This window comes from Lathamus discolor, chromosome Z, assembly GCF_037157495.1.
Source record: "Lathamus discolor isolate bLatDis1 chromosome Z, bLatDis1.hap1, whole genome shotgun sequence".
NCBI lineage: Eukaryota > Metazoa > Chordata > Aves > Psittaciformes > Psittacidae > Lathamus > Lathamus discolor.
In genome coordinates this window covers 82,579,032-82,595,949 of record NC_088909.1, presented here as the reverse complement: position 1 = coordinate 82,595,949, position 16,918 = coordinate 82,579,032, and the positions used below count along the sequence as shown (strand labels likewise).

At 37.0% G+C, this 16,918-nt stretch overlaps 1 protein-coding gene across 4 annotated transcripts in view; it reads left to right on the top strand.

Moving 5' to 3' along the window:
- SMARCA2 (SWI/SNF related, matrix associated, actin dependent regulator of chromatin, subfamily a, member 2) overlaps positions 1-16,918 on the top strand; it is a 115,394-nt gene that overhangs the window by 54,713 nt on the left and 43,763 nt on the right. For all 4 annotated transcript variants that reach the window (XM_065663726.1, XM_065663728.1, XM_065663727.1 and 1 more), the window contains 9 exons: positions 2,058-2,221; positions 3,952-4,018; positions 4,558-4,668; positions 6,193-6,435; positions 6,738-6,851; positions 8,902-9,009; positions 11,439-11,525; positions 12,544-12,590; positions 14,801-14,967. In XM_065663726.1, the coding sequence (XP_065519798.1) occupies positions 2,058-2,221; positions 3,952-4,018; positions 4,558-4,668; positions 6,193-6,435; positions 6,738-6,851; positions 8,902-9,009; positions 11,439-11,525; positions 12,544-12,590; positions 14,801-14,967 (1,108 nt within the window). The remainder of the gene's footprint in view (positions 1-2,057; positions 2,222-3,951; positions 4,019-4,557; positions 4,669-6,192; positions 6,436-6,737; positions 6,852-8,901; positions 9,010-11,438; positions 11,526-12,543; positions 12,591-14,800; positions 14,968-16,918) is intronic.

The following is a 16,918-nucleotide window of genomic DNA, read 5'->3' as shown; positions in this document are numbered from 1 at the left end:
TGCTCCTCAGCACTGCTGTTACAGTAGCTTGTTTAAATAATTTAAAATTCAAGAGTTAAGAGGATTTCTCTTTTAAAACCATTCTAGTATTTTTATGTTGGGCTTTACACTGTGGGACATTGTGAGAAAACAGAAGACTATAAACAAAAGATGAAACAAGGGAATTCAGACTGGGTGTGCAGAAGAGGCACAGTGTCACTGTGGAGCAGGGGTTCAGAGGGGTTTTGCCTATGAGGTTTTTGATTGCTAACCATATAAAGCCATGAGCAGCCTGGCTCCGAGGATGCACCTACTTTGGGCAGGGGATTGGCCTAGGGACTGCTTGAGATCTGTTCCAGACTGAATAATCCCTTGATACTACTTGTTCATAGTAAAACAGCATCTGAATTCTGTTATGAATCCTTGGCACTTACAGGTGTTTAACTGTGAACCTGCAGCGAAAAAAAAAAAGAGGAAAAATACAATATTCAGGTATCTGTTTTGAACATGATAAGTTAAATAACTTGCTGTCACCATTGATAATACAGTGACTAAAACAAGATAGAATCCAACCATATAGAGAAATATGCCACTTCCTCAGCTATGTCACCCTCTTTATTTTTGCTGCCTCATTGTCAGTATGTTGTACCCAGTGAAGCATGGAGTCAACAGACACAGTCAGCAGACTCCTTCACTGCATAATCCTGATTCATTGTCTGGGAAGATTTCCTTGTTACACTAAATGCGTAGTGTATAACAGTGCTAATTTGATGGCCATATTGGTTTAAAGTGCTCATGGATGGGAAATGAAGGTTGTGATAATTCCTTTACTTTCTGAATTGTAATTACTTATGGAACATAGAGATATTCTTAAATTACTCAGATCTGTGGTTTGCTATGCAAATAATTCAGTCTGTGGAGTTACAGATACTCACAAGGATTACCAGTTAGAGCAGGCACACTTGTTTAAGAGCTCTGTGTCAGGAGCATTGAGGTTTGGCTTTGGTTATGTCAGTGGGAAAAGTTCAGTGATGTAGAAAAGACAGTTTTTCTGTTAGCAGTTCTGAAGCTGCTTTGTAGATGGGACATAGAGTTGCAGAACAAATTCTGGTCAGCTTTTGTCCTGAGTATTTAATACCTAAATATAAATTAGCCAGCATGCACCTAAAGCCAGTATATTGGCAACATTGGTTTGAAAACTCTCTCACAAGGACAACAGAAGGTTTCTTCAAGTACGTACTGTTTTCTCTCTGAACTTTATCAGGGCTTTTAATTTACTTCTCTCTCCATGCATGGGACACACCAAAAGTCTGAATCTTAGAAACTTGCATGAGTAGTGTAATACACACATACGTGGAAGTCTGTGTGACAAGGGAATAATCTGAGTCCGTTGCTTTTAGCAACTCTGTTATGTAGACATTTCTTAGCTACAGTAATCTGGCTTCCTTCCAGCTCTAGGAATTTATGTACCAGGTTTAACTTGACAAAGGGGCCTAGTCTGACATGTGAAGCTATGGATAGCAGACACTATATGGATGTGTGCTGAAAGACCTTTAACATACTAGTGTTGCAGTTGGCAAGTGTGAGGTGTACGTGGTTTGCAGACTTGGTGGGTTTGGTGACGCAGACAAATGGCATGAAATTTACACAGAAAGTTTAATGATTGACAGTGTTGAAATAGAAGAACAAACTCCTGCAATGTTAAGTATTTATCAGCCTTAAGTGTGAGTGACTGTGTTGCTTTGTATGCAGTGCAAAAAAACCTCCATGCATGAGATTTGATCTCTTTTTATGGGCTCTGTGAAACAGATTTCTGTGTAGCATACATTACCAGAAATTTACCTTGTTTTGTTTGTTGTTGTTTTTTTGTTGTGGGTTTTTTTTTTTGGTGGGGAGGAGGTGCTATGGTAAGCGGGGGTGCCTGTGCATATAGTATTAATACAGGAAGTCCGACATCTAAATAGACAGGGACTTAAGAATCTCGGTTATTGTTGCAGTTAATATATTCTGAAGTCTTTGTCTGTTGTTAAATATTTGTGTGGGCTTTAAATAACTGAAATTGTTGTTCTTGATTTCAGCTTCAGGGACTGGAATGGATGGTTTCACTTTATAATAACAATCTGAATGGAATTTTAGCTGATGAAATGGGACTAGGAAAAACAATACAGACTATTGCACTCATCACTTACCTGATGGAGCACAAAAGACTCAACGGCCCCTATCTCATCATTGTTCCCCTTTCGTAAGTAAAGGATCTCTTTCTGCTGTTACTGTTCCAAGCACTGCACACTGGTTTATTTGGAAGACACACTTGTTTTTCAGGTAATGACAATATGAGGAGCACAGTGGGATTACACAGAGCATGTATTCAGTGTTTTCTTGATCATTTCTTCCCAGGTAATTGCCTGACGTTAAAAAAGGTGACCAGAAAGCTGATAAAGCCCTTGATTCCGTTAGATACACTGTCCACTCTTAGCAAAGTAGTGAATTTACTGTAATTCACTCTGAGGCCACAAGAGGGAGCCGGTGTTTCTTTAATATCACATGCATGCGCTTGTACTTTCACTTATGTGATACTAAAAATTTGTTGCTTTATTCTTTCAACAGATGGTGCCCATCTGATATAAAGTAATCATGCTTTAATGACACTGGAGTATCTTTTAAGTGCTGTGATACTCTTCATACTTCAGTCATATATCCAGATTACAGTTGTTTACTGTGCTGCTCACTTTCACTTTTAATTAGCTTTCCAAGATGATGCTTGTTTTATACTTTTCCTCTAATGCATTTTTCTTCCTGCAAAGCTGAGGTATGGGTTTTAGTGATTTGGAGAGCCGTGGTTTAAATAAAAATTGTCAGGCATTGTAGAACTGATGTAGGATATTGAAGAATCGTTTGCTTATTTTTGTGTGTGATTTGAATGATGTGCAGAAGTTCCTGGGCTTTCATTATATAATTTGTCCCCCATATTTCCTGATCATGCAAATATGTTGTAGTATTGAGTTAAGTTTCATTCGTGGCCATCTCTTTCGGTTTCTTTTGAGGTATCCTCTGTTTTGACTGTGCTGCAGTAGTAACTAATTGGCTAACATAAATACCACAGCTGTGCCTAATTGTATAAAAATAAATGATGAGTTCTAGTATGAAAAAAAAAGCTGGGAGAAGAGCTATAAAATAAAACACAGTTAAAAATAAAGGGAAAGTGTTATTTATGACAGATTTCGTATGGGCACAGTAAAATCAGATTTAAGTACTCTGTAATGATTTTTCTTATGTTTCTAAAAGAGAGGGGCTGAAATTTCATTCTCCTATACATTTTAAAAGTCACTTTTCCCTGCCTTTTCTTAATGGCTAGTAATGCTGCCATCACAGGTCCAGTAAGGAAAAAAATAAGCAAGCAGCCAACAAGCCTCAACGGTTTTTTTGCTGCTGTACCATGATAGCACCTAGCTTAGCCATAAAATCATATTTGTTGTGATCAAACAGCAGAAACGCAGTGCAAAAAGAGACCTGCATAGTGGCACTAGGTGGCACTATGAGTAGGTCTTTTCAGATTGAAGACTGATGAACAGTTGTTACTAACTTCAGCAGACTGTATTTAAAAAGTTGTAATGTCAGTTGTTGGGTGATAAGCAGTATAAAATAACTTACAGATCTATTTTTTTCTTTCTTACCCTTAATAGGCTCCAAAATACAAAGATGCATGTGTGAAATATTACTCTGCATTAGTTTCATAGAGGTTCCTAAATATGAGCTGAAAGAGGGTTTCACACTTTTTTCTGCTTATTCCCTTCTCAGAGATACTTTCATTTTATTACAGTATATAAAGTGATTTTTTTTAAATACACTGTTAATTACTGGGGTTGACTACATGAAATGTGTTGAAAAGTTGGCAGTCACTTAGAAACATTTATAAAGTTTGACTTGCAAATGGTAAAATATATTTCTTTTTCTCTATAATCTCTATGATAGGACTTTATCAAATTGGACATACGAATTTGACAAATGGGCTCCTTCTGTGGTGAAGATATCTTACAAGGTTTGATTTGCTTTTCATATGATTATATTGTTGAAGGAATGAGAATAGAGCCATTGTTTTCTCTGTCTCTGAATGCATTTCTAAACTGTTTGCTCATGAAGTTTTGTCATGTGTATCAGTTAATAAGCACTGAGTTAATCATACTAAGAAGACTAATGAACAGTAATTGCTTTCACACAGTGAAATGCAGAATAAAATTGTAATTATGGTGTTGCAAGGCTTCTGGTGGGGGTAATAAAAGTGAAAACTACTTCACATTTTATACATCACTGAATACTTTGCTGCTTAGCTACTGTAGTTAGTGGTATGGCCAAGCAGTTTGTAAGGAGACTAGATTGCTAGCTACATGTCTCTAGTGCCCCATGAGCAGAGCTTTACAGTCTAGGAAACATTTATGGAAGGTGCCCTGAAGAAGCCTAGAATGAATTGATATACTGGTTTTAGTACTGTAGGATTACTGGTTCATGTGATTGTTCTGTGTCTGCTAATTCATAAAAATCGCTCAAAAAAGAGTAACTACTCACTTCTCTCTCTTTTAGGGCACACCTGCAATGCGCCGCTCACTTGTTCCTCAGCTTCGAAGTGGAAAATTTAATGTTCTTTTAACTACTTATGAGTACATAATAAAGGACAAACATATCCTTGCTAAGGTAATGATTGCCATCTCTTAACAGCAAGACCTTCAAGACACCTTTAGATGGTGCATAATACAAAACACTTTTTTGTTTTACAGGGAAATCCTGAATTGTTGTTCTGCCTTTCAATGAAAGTTAAATCTTTCATTTACTTTTCTATTTCTCTGTTTATTAATTGACTTCTCAGTCACAGCTTTTCTCCTTATAAATACCAGGATTTTCTTGAATGTGGCTGGGAGACAAATTCCATTGTGCACTTCTGTCAGTACTGTATACCTGCGTGTCCTTAGAAAAACATTACTTTTCTCCCTTCTGCTTAATGGCATTTAACCTAATCTGCAGCCGTGTGTTCTAATATTTTTCCAGTGTTTCCAACCTGAAACTCAGTCTTCTTAGAGCCTTTCCAGCTATATGGTCACTTTACCCAAATGATTAAATAGTTACTTGTATCATGAATTCAGTATCCGGACTCTTTACTACACATGGCCCAGTTCTTAAAGGCTCACTAAACGTCAATAGGTGTGCCTCAAATGTAGTGAATTCATTAGAAAGTTACTTTACTCTAAGCCTATTTCATGTACTACACAAAACAGACGAAGAAGGTATTTTACTGTATGGAGAAACCATATGGCCCTACTGTCCCTTTGTTTTTAATTTTCACTTTATTTCATTCTATTTACATACTGCATATTTAGACCACTCTTTTTTTTTTTTTTGTCTGATACAAAGGCAATGTATTTTCTTAGCAGAATTCTGAACACTTGAGAACAGTTTGAGACTGTACAGTTTGTCTTCCCCTCTAGTTTTTGCTTGCCTTTGTTAAGAGACAGCAAGGACAAGCACTGTGCCATTCAGCCTGTCCTGAGAAATGCAGTTAGTTAGCACTTATGAAAGTACAAACTGAGACTTTCCTAGTCATATGGTCAGTATGGCACGTTGACTGCCCATGTTGTAGTACCAGCGGAGAGCTTGAAACACTCTCAACATCTCCTGTGATTGCATTTAAGTTTTCACATTAAGAAGTAGAAATGTTATTTGAAGATCTAGTAACTGAGATGAGGCAATTGTAATTATGGTTCTTTGTCCTTGAGTAAGAACAAAATACTAGCTGAATACAAAGCAAAGTTCAGGGCTGTTTTGTAAGGAGTTACTTTGAAATGCTTTTTTATCCTGTGAGGTTCTTGTTACAGGCATGTTTATTTGGAGTTTATGTGGTTGCTTTCTTCCTCTGTAAACCATATTCTGGCCTTGAAGAGACAGTCACTCTAATCTCTTTCCCAGAAGCAGGAGGAATCTGCTCTTTTCTGTTGCAATTCAAGTTGGAATTCAGCATCAGATTCAGTATGTCTAGTGTTTATTCTGTTTTTGCAGCTTGCAAGGCTTCTTCAAGGTACTTCTCTAATGCTTGATTTGGCTTTTCTCAGAAATGAGAATGACTAATGTCTCAGACTTGAAATATTTCTGTTCTGTACGTGGTGAGAGGAATTTGAAGAAGTCTGACCTGCTCTGACTTTGCAAATTTTCTTCTTTTTCTTGCAGATTCGATGGAAATACATGATAGTAGATGAAGGCCATCGAATGAAGAACCATCACTGCAAACTGACTCAGGTCTTGAATACTCACTATGTGGCCCCAAGGAGAATACTGCTGACTGGGACTCCATTGCAGAACAAATTGCCTGAACTTTGGGCCCTTCTCAATTTCCTCCTTCCAACCATTTTCAAGAGCTGTAGCACCTTTGAACAGTGGTTCAACGCTCCATTTGCTATGACTGGAGAAAGGGTACTGTGGCAGGGTTTTTTTTTTCTTAAACATCAGAAACAAAACACTTTGATGAAAACAGAAAGGAGCTTATACAGAAGGATTAGTGTTTGAACTCTCCCTGGTACTTAGGGAATTAACGTAACTAAGAGCTACCTTTATTATAATGCCAGAAAATTTTAATGTCGGTGTCCTTTTTGACTTACAATCTGTTTGTTTGTAACATGCAAGTAACTATGGCCCATATTGAACCTTTCATATGAGAGAAGACATTTCCTGATAACACTGAGTTGCCTTGTAGTGACTTTTATAAACTTCTGTAGGTGGACTTAAATGAGGAAGAAACTATTCTGATCATCCGTCGTCTCCACAAAGTGCTCCGACCCTTCTTGCTGAGAAGGTTGAAGAAAGAAGTTGAATCTCAACTGCCAGAAAAGGTTTGCAATGAGAGGAGTTGTGGAAGGGGTTTAATACTTTTTTTAAGCATTATTTAATGTTTGGTTTTCAGATCTATTTTACAGATGACAGTTTCTTTAGCATCTGTTACTGCCGTGGTTTGTGAAAAGTTGGCTGCTGGGGAGGCCTGAATACCTGAAATTTTGGCATTCTCAGAATTCCTCACCACTCTTGCAACTTTGATTCTGTTTGTAATCATCCGTATGAGACATGCAACTTATTTCCATAATATGTGTTTGTGAGTTGTAAGTCAGTCAGCCATACACAGAGGATTAGAGTCTGTCCTATCCCATCCTCCCTGTACCAGGTGGAACCTTTGCTACCTTAGCCAGTTCACTGAAGTTCGTAAAGGACTCCTGGGCTTTATAAAGCATGCAGAATTTGGTCCTACATTAATTGAAATTGCACAATTATTTTTTGAACCAGTGGCTTTTTAATTCAGAACATAAAATTCTCTTCTGATTTGAAAGGTCATTGTTTTTGTCTCTGGGCAACTGATTTTGTCTCACCCTGTCCTTCTCTGTGATCACGCATTGCTTTTCCCATTTGCCTTTACCAGAGTAATAATAACAACTAAATAAAAAAGTAAATGTGAAGATGTGCTGGGGAAAATTTGCTGCTTAGGTCAACTGGGCTAAAACCCTGGTTAAATTCCACCTAGGTGAAATTGTTTTGAATTGTACTGTGAACTGACTAACACAGGCTGAATGAATGAAGAACTCTGTATAGATGCTTAGTGACAGTACTCAAAGGAAAGGCCCTTTAAAAGTTTCTTTTACATCTTTATAATGTTGTGAACACTGTTACTGTTGTGACTGTTCCTTCAGATGTCAGATTTTCAGTATCCTTAGAAGCATTTGTTCAAGAATGAAGCATACTTAAATTTAAAAATATTACTGAAATACTTACTTCTATTTAAATTTCTGACAGTTAGAGCCACTGTATTTCATAAATCCATTAGTAGATGTTGGAGGAGGGAGATGTAGAAGTTACATCCACACTGGTACTCAGAGGACCGTGTTTGTTTTTGTTTTCACCATCTTAACGAAAAAAGGAATTAGTTCAACTGTGGGGACTGAACTTCTTGACCAAAGCCTGCTAATAAGTTTCATGTGATCTTACAAATCTTGGTAAAGAAGCCATTGAAGAAATACTCATTTTTCTTTGAGGAGTTTATCCTCCTGTCTTTCTGAGAATAATAATAATAAAAAAAAGATAATTTTTATTCCATTTATGTATTAAACATTAGGAAGCTTACATCTTTTTTCTTTCAGTCACTACTAGAAATTCTTCTAGCCATTACTTCAGCTTTATTATGTGACTGGCTTTATTTTACATAACTTACTAAAAATAGTGACTTTAATCTGTAAATGGGGTAATAACAAAAAATGGATTAAACTGGGGTGTGAAGTCTTTGTATTACTGAATTTAAAGATAGTGCGCAGTCAAAAAATGTTTTACTAAATAAAGTTTTACAAAGCTGAACAAGAAGTCCAGCTGAATGTGGGCATCATATAGTACTTGATTAATTCAGTGTATTTTTAGTTGATGTTGAGAAAATGGTGTATTTCTAATCCAGTCTAGATAAGCATAATGCTAAGTAGGCACTATGAAGGCTGCGTATTTGTTAGGTATACAATGATGATATTTTTATAATGCTTTAGAGCTATAATAAAGTCCACAGGTTATTAAACACAAATATTTTCATTGTGTGTTATATATAAAATTGTTTTTTATTATGGGTTTAAATTGTTAAAATTACAGAATGAGGAAAAACATAGTGATTCTGCACTTACATTCTTAGGATACAGCTGTCTCGTAGTTGTGACTCTCACAAGTAATCTTTTGAGATATTCATTGCTGTGCTTGTAGTTGGATTGTTGCTCAGTGAAACCATATACGGTAGTAGGGTACACATAAAAAGTAGCAGGGTTTTGTTTTGTGTTTTAGGATAACAACTTTTAATTAGATCCTCGTAACATTATTATGTCAGTGTGTTTATGGTTGGTTTCTTGGTATTTTTTATACTAGGTGGAATATGTGATCAAATGTGATATGTCAGCACTTCAGAAGATCCTGTACCGTCACATGCAGGCCAAGGGAATCCTTCTCACAGATGGTTCTGAAAAAGACAAGAAGGTATGAAAGAAAGACTAAACAAGTAGGAAACAATGTATTATTAAATATGCTAGCAGTACGATTTCTGTTTTATGAAACTGTAGGCTCTTTCTGCCGGTATCTGTCATGGGAAAAGTGATATCTATCAGACATCATTAGACATCTGTCAGGCTTTTGTTTTACAAGACTACAGCTCATGCTGTCTATTCACAAGGAAAAGATCCTGCTTGTATTTGCTATAATTACAGTCCCTTTCTGCAAACAGGCAGTGTTTGAAAAGAGCCAGCATTTCCCTTGGCTGAGTTTAATCCAATGTGGTACCTGAATAATTATGATTGTGGCAGTGGTGGCTACAGAAAATCATTAATCTTGTCTTTCAGAGCAATTAGATAAGTATAAGCTTTGTTTTAGCCAGCTTGTATTCATACTTGCAAGATCTGTTAGTGGCATAGTTCTTTTGAGAGAACAGTAGGATTCAAAGTTGTATAGTCAGATTTAGAGTATATATTAGTAAATACTGATTTTGCAATCATGGGACTTGATCCAGTTAATACAGAGTAAAAAAGTTGCCATTCATCACCTTACTTGTGTATACACTTTTCACATTATAATAAATGTGAAATACTTTGAAGAGGTGCTGCAGAACAGCTGGTGTTTAACAGTGTATCTGCACTGTGTTATGTGTATATTACTGACGCAGTGCAATCACATCCTGTCTTTCCGCCATCCTTTTGCAGGTTGCATTGGTACAATGGGTGATATTTTTGTTCAGAATCTTACTTTACCCTCATTTCGTGCAGTCAGATTGTTTTCCTTGCTGGTGCTTATTCAAACTCTAGACAAAGCTCGTTCTTATCACTGGATGTTGGTACTCACCTTAATAGTTTGAATACTTCGTAAACATTAATTTACATTCTTCAGTTTTATTTTAATGTCATTTTGTGGTTTGATGTCTTTACTTTTGTCCTAAAAATTTAATTTTATATCTTAGGCAGACTTCCTTCCCTTCCTGATCCTTTTCCTCTCATTCACGAGATCAGAACTTTTGAACTGGTCGAAGAGCATAAACTGTTTTATTGTTTCATAAACAACATAAATTTGTTTGCTGTCTTCTGAACACCTGCCTGGCCTTCTCTTCTTGCCAAGAGTCTTAAAATTTTTACTTTCTTGCTACCCTCTCTTGATTTTTATTTTTATTTTTTCTGTTCAACTGGTTTGTCAGCTTTTTTATCCATGCTACCTGTTGTCAGCAGAGGACGGTGGCTTGTTGGGAATGATTGGCTTCAGTGATCAAACAACTGTGTTAGGAAAAAATCCTGTCTTTCTGCAGTTCTTGCCTGGAACCAGCTAAGACTACAGAGAGTTTATCAAGCTGGAAATTTGTAGGAAATTACTCTTAGAAAAAATATGAACTGCATTTAGGAGCAAATTTGAGAGGATTTTGGGAAGAACAAACCCAAATTTTAAATGTGTGGAGTACCCCCTTCAAGCATAAAATCTGTGCTCTAGATGGAATTTATTTCACTGTACTCTAGGAAAGAGTAGAGTATTACTATTACATGATATGATCAAATAGTGTACTTTTCTCTAGTTTTATTGTTGGAAATGGCTAAATTCCTTTGGCTGACATTTTTGAAATAAATCTGAATTAGTCATACAGTAAGCTTGGAATATTGCAGCCACTTTGATTACATTTTCATAAAATTACAGCAAAGCAAAGTAGTATCTGACAGCAGCAACTGCTTGGCAATGTTAATATGCTGGGGTGTTCTCAAACCTTTATCCACCTTTTGCAATTAGTTTTTAACCATACAGTTTAGGCTAGCACCATTGACTATTGCTTGAAGTCTGTCCTGGTTCTGAAAAAGATCATCTGCAGGGTAGATTTTGAGAATATATTTTGTTAAATATTAATATGACTCACAAGATTTGGTTATCTCTAGCTTTTTAGCTGCCTGTGGCCCTGTGTTTTGCTTGGCCTAGGAAGAGAAACCCAGTTAACAAACAGAAAGAGATGCTATAGATTGAAAATCATCTGGCTAGAACAGATTTCTGTTAGAGAGTTCAGACCTTACAGAATTTTCAAGGTTTCATAATGAACAGTATCAATAAAGCAATATGCAGAACAGCAGATGCTCTGCTTCCGATTGTGAAAACTGTAGGTAGATACATAATGCACTTCATGGATTACTTCCAGGTCTTCCTTTTGTCTTACAGAGCATACTTACGATAGATAATTTATACAGCAAGACAACTGAATAGTAGCTTCTGGTTTTTTGTTGTTGGGGTTTCTTTTGTGTTTTGGTTTTGGTTTATTTCATTGGTGATGTGGTGGTCAGGTTTGGGGTGAAAGTATTTTTATGCCTGCATTTAACAATATCTTTCAAAAGCTTCATTAATAAGCTAAGAAATTAGATGCGTCATTTAATTTGTACTGTTTGTACCCCTAGGGAAAAGGTGGGGCAAAAACTCTTATGAACACTATCATGCAATTGAGGAAGATATGCAATCACCCATACATGTTTCAACATATTGAGGTAAGGCTGACAGGTTTGATTTTGACGCTTGTTTTTATTCAGATGGCTAACATAATAGAAAACTGCTGTTGAAGCTTATGTGTATGGGAAAAGACATCTCTGTCCACCTTATTTCTGCTGAAAAGAACTCATTTGAAAACCACGATCAGTATGATCCATTTTCAGAAATAAATGGACGAACCACCAGCTTTTTATTGATAATCTGAAGTCTAGTTTGAAGTGAAGTCTAGTGAAGTCCACTGTTGTGGAGGCAGTGTCTTAAGAAAATTAAGTGGTGGTTTGGTGGGTTTTTTTAATTGTGGTTTTGTTTGTTTGCTTTTGTTTTCTGGTGTTTTTTGTTTGTTTGTTGTTTAGGTTGTTTTTTTCTGTTTTATTAATTTAAGATATTCCGGAGCAACTTAGTCTCTACCTAGACGTAATTTGCAATCTAGAGACACTAGTTCAAAGTACTATGTCTAAGATACTTGTAACTAGCAAGCTGCTAATCTTTCCCAATATCAACCAGAATTGTCCTATCTATCCACCTTGTTTTCTCAGCTTATCTACGTAGCATCTCTCATTAGGACCCAAAATACATAAATATAATAATATATCTGGAAAGATAGAAAGTGTCATAAATATTTGTAATACAGATACATTTATGAATGAATAATTAAGTACTTACTGTGATGTATTACTGTAGTTTTCATTCTTTGCTTTCTTGTATGCTAATTAATTAAATTGAGTAATTTATAAATGACTCTTCCAGTAATTAGTATAAATTACTTAGGTTCTGCTGTATTTGTAATCTGGTAAAATGTACGTTGGCAGGAGTTGCTTCTGCAGACCATAAATTTCAAGTAATAGCAGCTAAAGAAGACATAAAGCGGAACACTTGCTGCAAGGTGGATTCAAAGAGTATGACCATAAAGAAACTCAAACGCTAACACTCACATATTTAATTCAGCTCATGTAAGAATGTATAATTTTGTGTTCTGTGTAGTTTGTAATAATCTGTTTATTGCTTATAACTCTGCAGGAGTCCTTTGCTGAACATTTAGGCTACTCAAATGGTGTCATCAATGGGTAATTCCTTAATTTTTTCTTCCTGTTCATGTTGTTGTATTGGAACTAATGTATCACATTCTTTTTCTGGAAGGTACATGCTAACAGACTCAAGCAGTTTATAGAAAGGAAGAGGCACATATCTAAAGCAAAAGATAACAATACTAGCAATGTTACATGAGCTTTTTATGACCCTCCGTCTCTTTCAGGAAGACATGAAGAGAAAATTGTAAACTCGTGTATCCCATATCCCTATTTTGAAATAGCTTAGATAACATCTGAAATTCATTGAAATGACTCTTCAGAGATAGCAGTTGGAATTTTCTTCTCTTGTGACTTTTGTCTTCTGCTTTTCCCTCTTTACCATCTTCATTCTGAATTAAAGTAACATTTCTCCCATTATTTGAAATGAATCAGATGTAAATTTTTTCTTGGCATTTTTGTATGCACCTGCCTAGGAATCACAGAATTGTCAGGGCTAGATGGGACCTCTGGAGATCATCTAGTCTAAGGCAGAGCCACCTAGAGCAGGTTACATGGAAATGCATCCTGGTGGGTTTTGAGTATCTCCAGAAAGGGAGACTCCACAGCTTCCTCAGGCAGCTTGTTCTTATGTTGCTACCCTGGGCATAAAGAAGTTCTTCCTCATGTTGAGGTGAAATTTCTTGTGTTTCAGCTTATGGCCATTGCTCCTTGTCCTGTCACTGGGCACCACTGAAAGGAGTCTGGCACCGTCCTCCTGGCACCCACCTTTGAGATACTTACATGCATTAATCAGATTCCCTCTCAGTCTTCTCTAGACTGAGCAGGCACAGCTCCCACAATCTCTCCTCTAAGAGAGATGCTCTGGACCCTTCATCGTCTTTGTAGCTTCCACTGGACCTTCTCCAGTACCTCCTTGTCTTGTCTTGTGCTGAGTAGCCCAGAACTGGACACAGGACTCCAGATGTGGCCTCACCAGGGTCGAGTAGAAGCAGAAGATCACCTCCCTTGACCTGCTGGCCACACTCGTGCTGATGCACCACAGGATGCTGTTTGCCATCCTGGCCGTAAGGACGCACTGCCAGCTCATAGTCAGCTTGTCATCCACTAATACACCCAGGTCTTTCTCAGCTGAACTGCACTCCAGAACGTCATCCACCAACCTGTACTGGTACTTGGGGTTCTTTTTCCCCAGGTGCAGTGCCCTATGCTTGCCCTTGTTGAACCTCATTAGATTTCTCTCCACCCAATTCTCCAGCCTATCAGGGTCCTGCTGAATGGCAGCACAGCCTTCAGGTGTATCAGCCATTATCCCTACACACAAGAAAGGTGTGCATCTACCACCTGCCCTCTTCCTGTTCAGGTCTTAATAGCTTGTTTTGTTTTGTTTTCTGAAATAGGATAACAGATTATTTGTCTCCTTTTGTAGTATACCAGAGTAGTTGTCTCCGTAATAGTTTAGCTGATTACATATGTGTGCATATCAGAAGGCCATGTATCTTGTAGACGTATATTTGAGAGCACAGACCCAAGGTTAGAAAAAAGTTATGTGAAATCTATTTTTGTAAGGTGTATCGCTGTGGTGCTGATTTAGACATCCTGTTTTACTCATTTTCTCAGTTACAGCTTGAATTTCAGTGCTAAGTGTCTGTTTCGCAGTTCATAGTGTAGAAGACAAGAGCAGCTAATCAAAGCAACTAAACACTGTTCAGGACTACCAAAGTTACATGGCTAAAGAGTATATCGTTTGTCAAACTCCTCCCATTGTTTCTGTATATTAGTTCTGTTTGAAGTATTTCACTCTCTTGTGTGTAGTCACTGAGTGGAAAAGGAATTGTTTCAAACATGTGCCTGATGAATACAGCTTATAGCTGCAGTAAATGCCAGTTGAAAGCAAAACTAGCAGGTGAATGTCTTAACTGATAAAATGCTTACCTAGCTGAGAAATAATGGGGTTTTTTTATAAATAATGAAACAGAATTGGGTTTCATAATGGAAGGTATTCTGTGTGGTTGAAAGTCCACACATTTTCTGTAATTGAAGAAAAGTCCTTTCAGAATGGGAGTTCACATGGGTGTTTATTTTTTCATTTTAATCAATGTAAACATTTTTACAGAGAGAAAAGTGCTATTAGTAATTTTTATTTAAAGTAAATTAAAGTCTCTGTTATACTCTGACATAATAATGATTAAAAACTTTTTGAAATGACATTTTATTCTGGCATTTACTGTGCTTTTTCTCTTCAACAGAGCCGAACTTTATCGCGCCTCAGGGAAGTTTGAGCTGCTCGATCGTATTCTACCAAAATTACGAGCTACTAACCATCGTGTGCTCCTTTTCTGTCAAATGACATCACTCATGACCATTATGGAAGACTACTTTGCCTTTCGAAATTTCCTTTACCTACGTCTTGATGGTAAGCTGAATGAAAAAAAAAAAACACAACAGAGAGATAAATAATCAGTTAGGAGGTAGCAGGCTTCATTAGTTCGGGCTTTTTGACGCTTTTATCTGTTTAACCTGCAAACCATTTGTTTGAGGGATTGTTTTGATGGACACTCAGGTCTGTTCCTGGAATGCAGATTATGTAGAGATTTGATGTTCAGGGGTTGATCTCTTTTTCAGACAAGGTTTAGAAATCCAAGGGTCCAATCAGTTGTCACTGTGCAAGCTGCTGAAAGTATTCTCATGATGAGAGATGATAATGCCAATGTTTTGCCTAGATTCTAGCGGAATTAATTAATTTGTACCTGATTAAACTTCAACCGCTATTCTCCACAGGATAACTGAATTTCAGTGACAAGTAAAGTACTTGTAGTTTTCCTGAATTTCATAGCAGGGTCAGTAGCCTCAATTACTCTATGTGTAGATATGTTTTATTACCTTTGAATGAAAAGACTATTTAGAAACATAGTGGAGTATTACTGAAGGGAGAATAACTAAAAATAGCGTATCCTATGTGAGGCTTAAACCTGTTTGAAAGAAATTTTTTTTTGGCCTTCTTCCATGTTGATGATCTCTGCCTCATACTGACCTTAAATATTGATTATTTTTACTTAATGTGTTTATCTTACACATTATAGTAATTACATAGGGCCAGCAGCATTTATCAGACTTAACTTTTTAATAGAAAAACAATGATTAATAGAAATCTGAAGAACAACATGACTAAAATGAGAGTTTAAGGCCCTTTGAATATTCTTTTTACAACATTTCAAGTTGACTCTTTGCTTCATGCTTCATTTGGAAGAAAAGGTAAACAAAAGTTGAAATGCTGTTATCCTCAAATGTAAAATGGAGTAATGAAACTCAGACAAAAATGAGCTCTCTCACCATGCCATAGGATGTTTTTGTCAAAACTGGCAGAAGAATATAGCACTATGTTAGCAAAACCCTCCTTGCGCCTCTGGCCTATAGGTGTTTTAATGCTTCCATTCAAGAAAGATTAGTTATATTACAGTTAAAATGTTTTAAATTGCCTTACATCATGTGTTTTAAAATTAATTCTTTTTCATGTATAATGTCTATAGAAATATACAGTATAATAAATACAGTTCCTTCATTTCATTAAGGTTTTGCAGGTAATTCATTAAATTAGTTTTGTGATGATACATTATCATCATTCTGTGCTGGCATGTGTATGTAGATTCTGTCCAGCTGTCTTCTCACATAAAGGTGTTTCCTACCCAAGTCATGTGCTTTTTAAGAGAATGGGTTTCTGTGGGTCAGCAGTTTGGCTGTGTGATTGTACTGGTCTGGCTGGGATGAAGATAATTTTCCTTCTAGCAGCTGATGCAGTGCTGTGCTTTGCATTTGTGCTTTGCATTTGCTAGGCAAGATTGATAACACACTGGTGGTAAAACTCCAGTATTTTGGCTGTTGCTGAGCAGTGGTTGCAGAGTGTCTTTACCTCCAAAGGACTCCACTGCCCAGAAGGCCAGTAGCTTGGGGGTGAGCAATGACCTGGTTGGGACAGATGACCCAGACTGACCTAAGGACATGCTTAGCAATAAAAGCTAAGGGAAATGAAAGAAGATGCAGGGACATTCCTCATTACAGCATTTGTCTTCCCAAGCAATCATTGCAGTTGCTGAGGCCCTGCTTTCCAGGAAGTGGCTGGATAGCTACCTATTGATGGGAAGTAGAAAATAAATTTCTCTTTTTGCTTTGCTTGCATGCAGAGCTTTTTCTTTTATAAAGCTGACTTTATGTCAGCCGAGGAGCTTTTCTGTCTGATTTTCTCTCCCCATATGGATGAATAAGGGGATTGAGTGAAAGTCTGTCAGCCAGCTGGGGTCAACCCACTACAGTAATAGAAAAGCTTCATCTTCAGTGCATACCTGAATAAAAATAGCGGAATTTCTTTG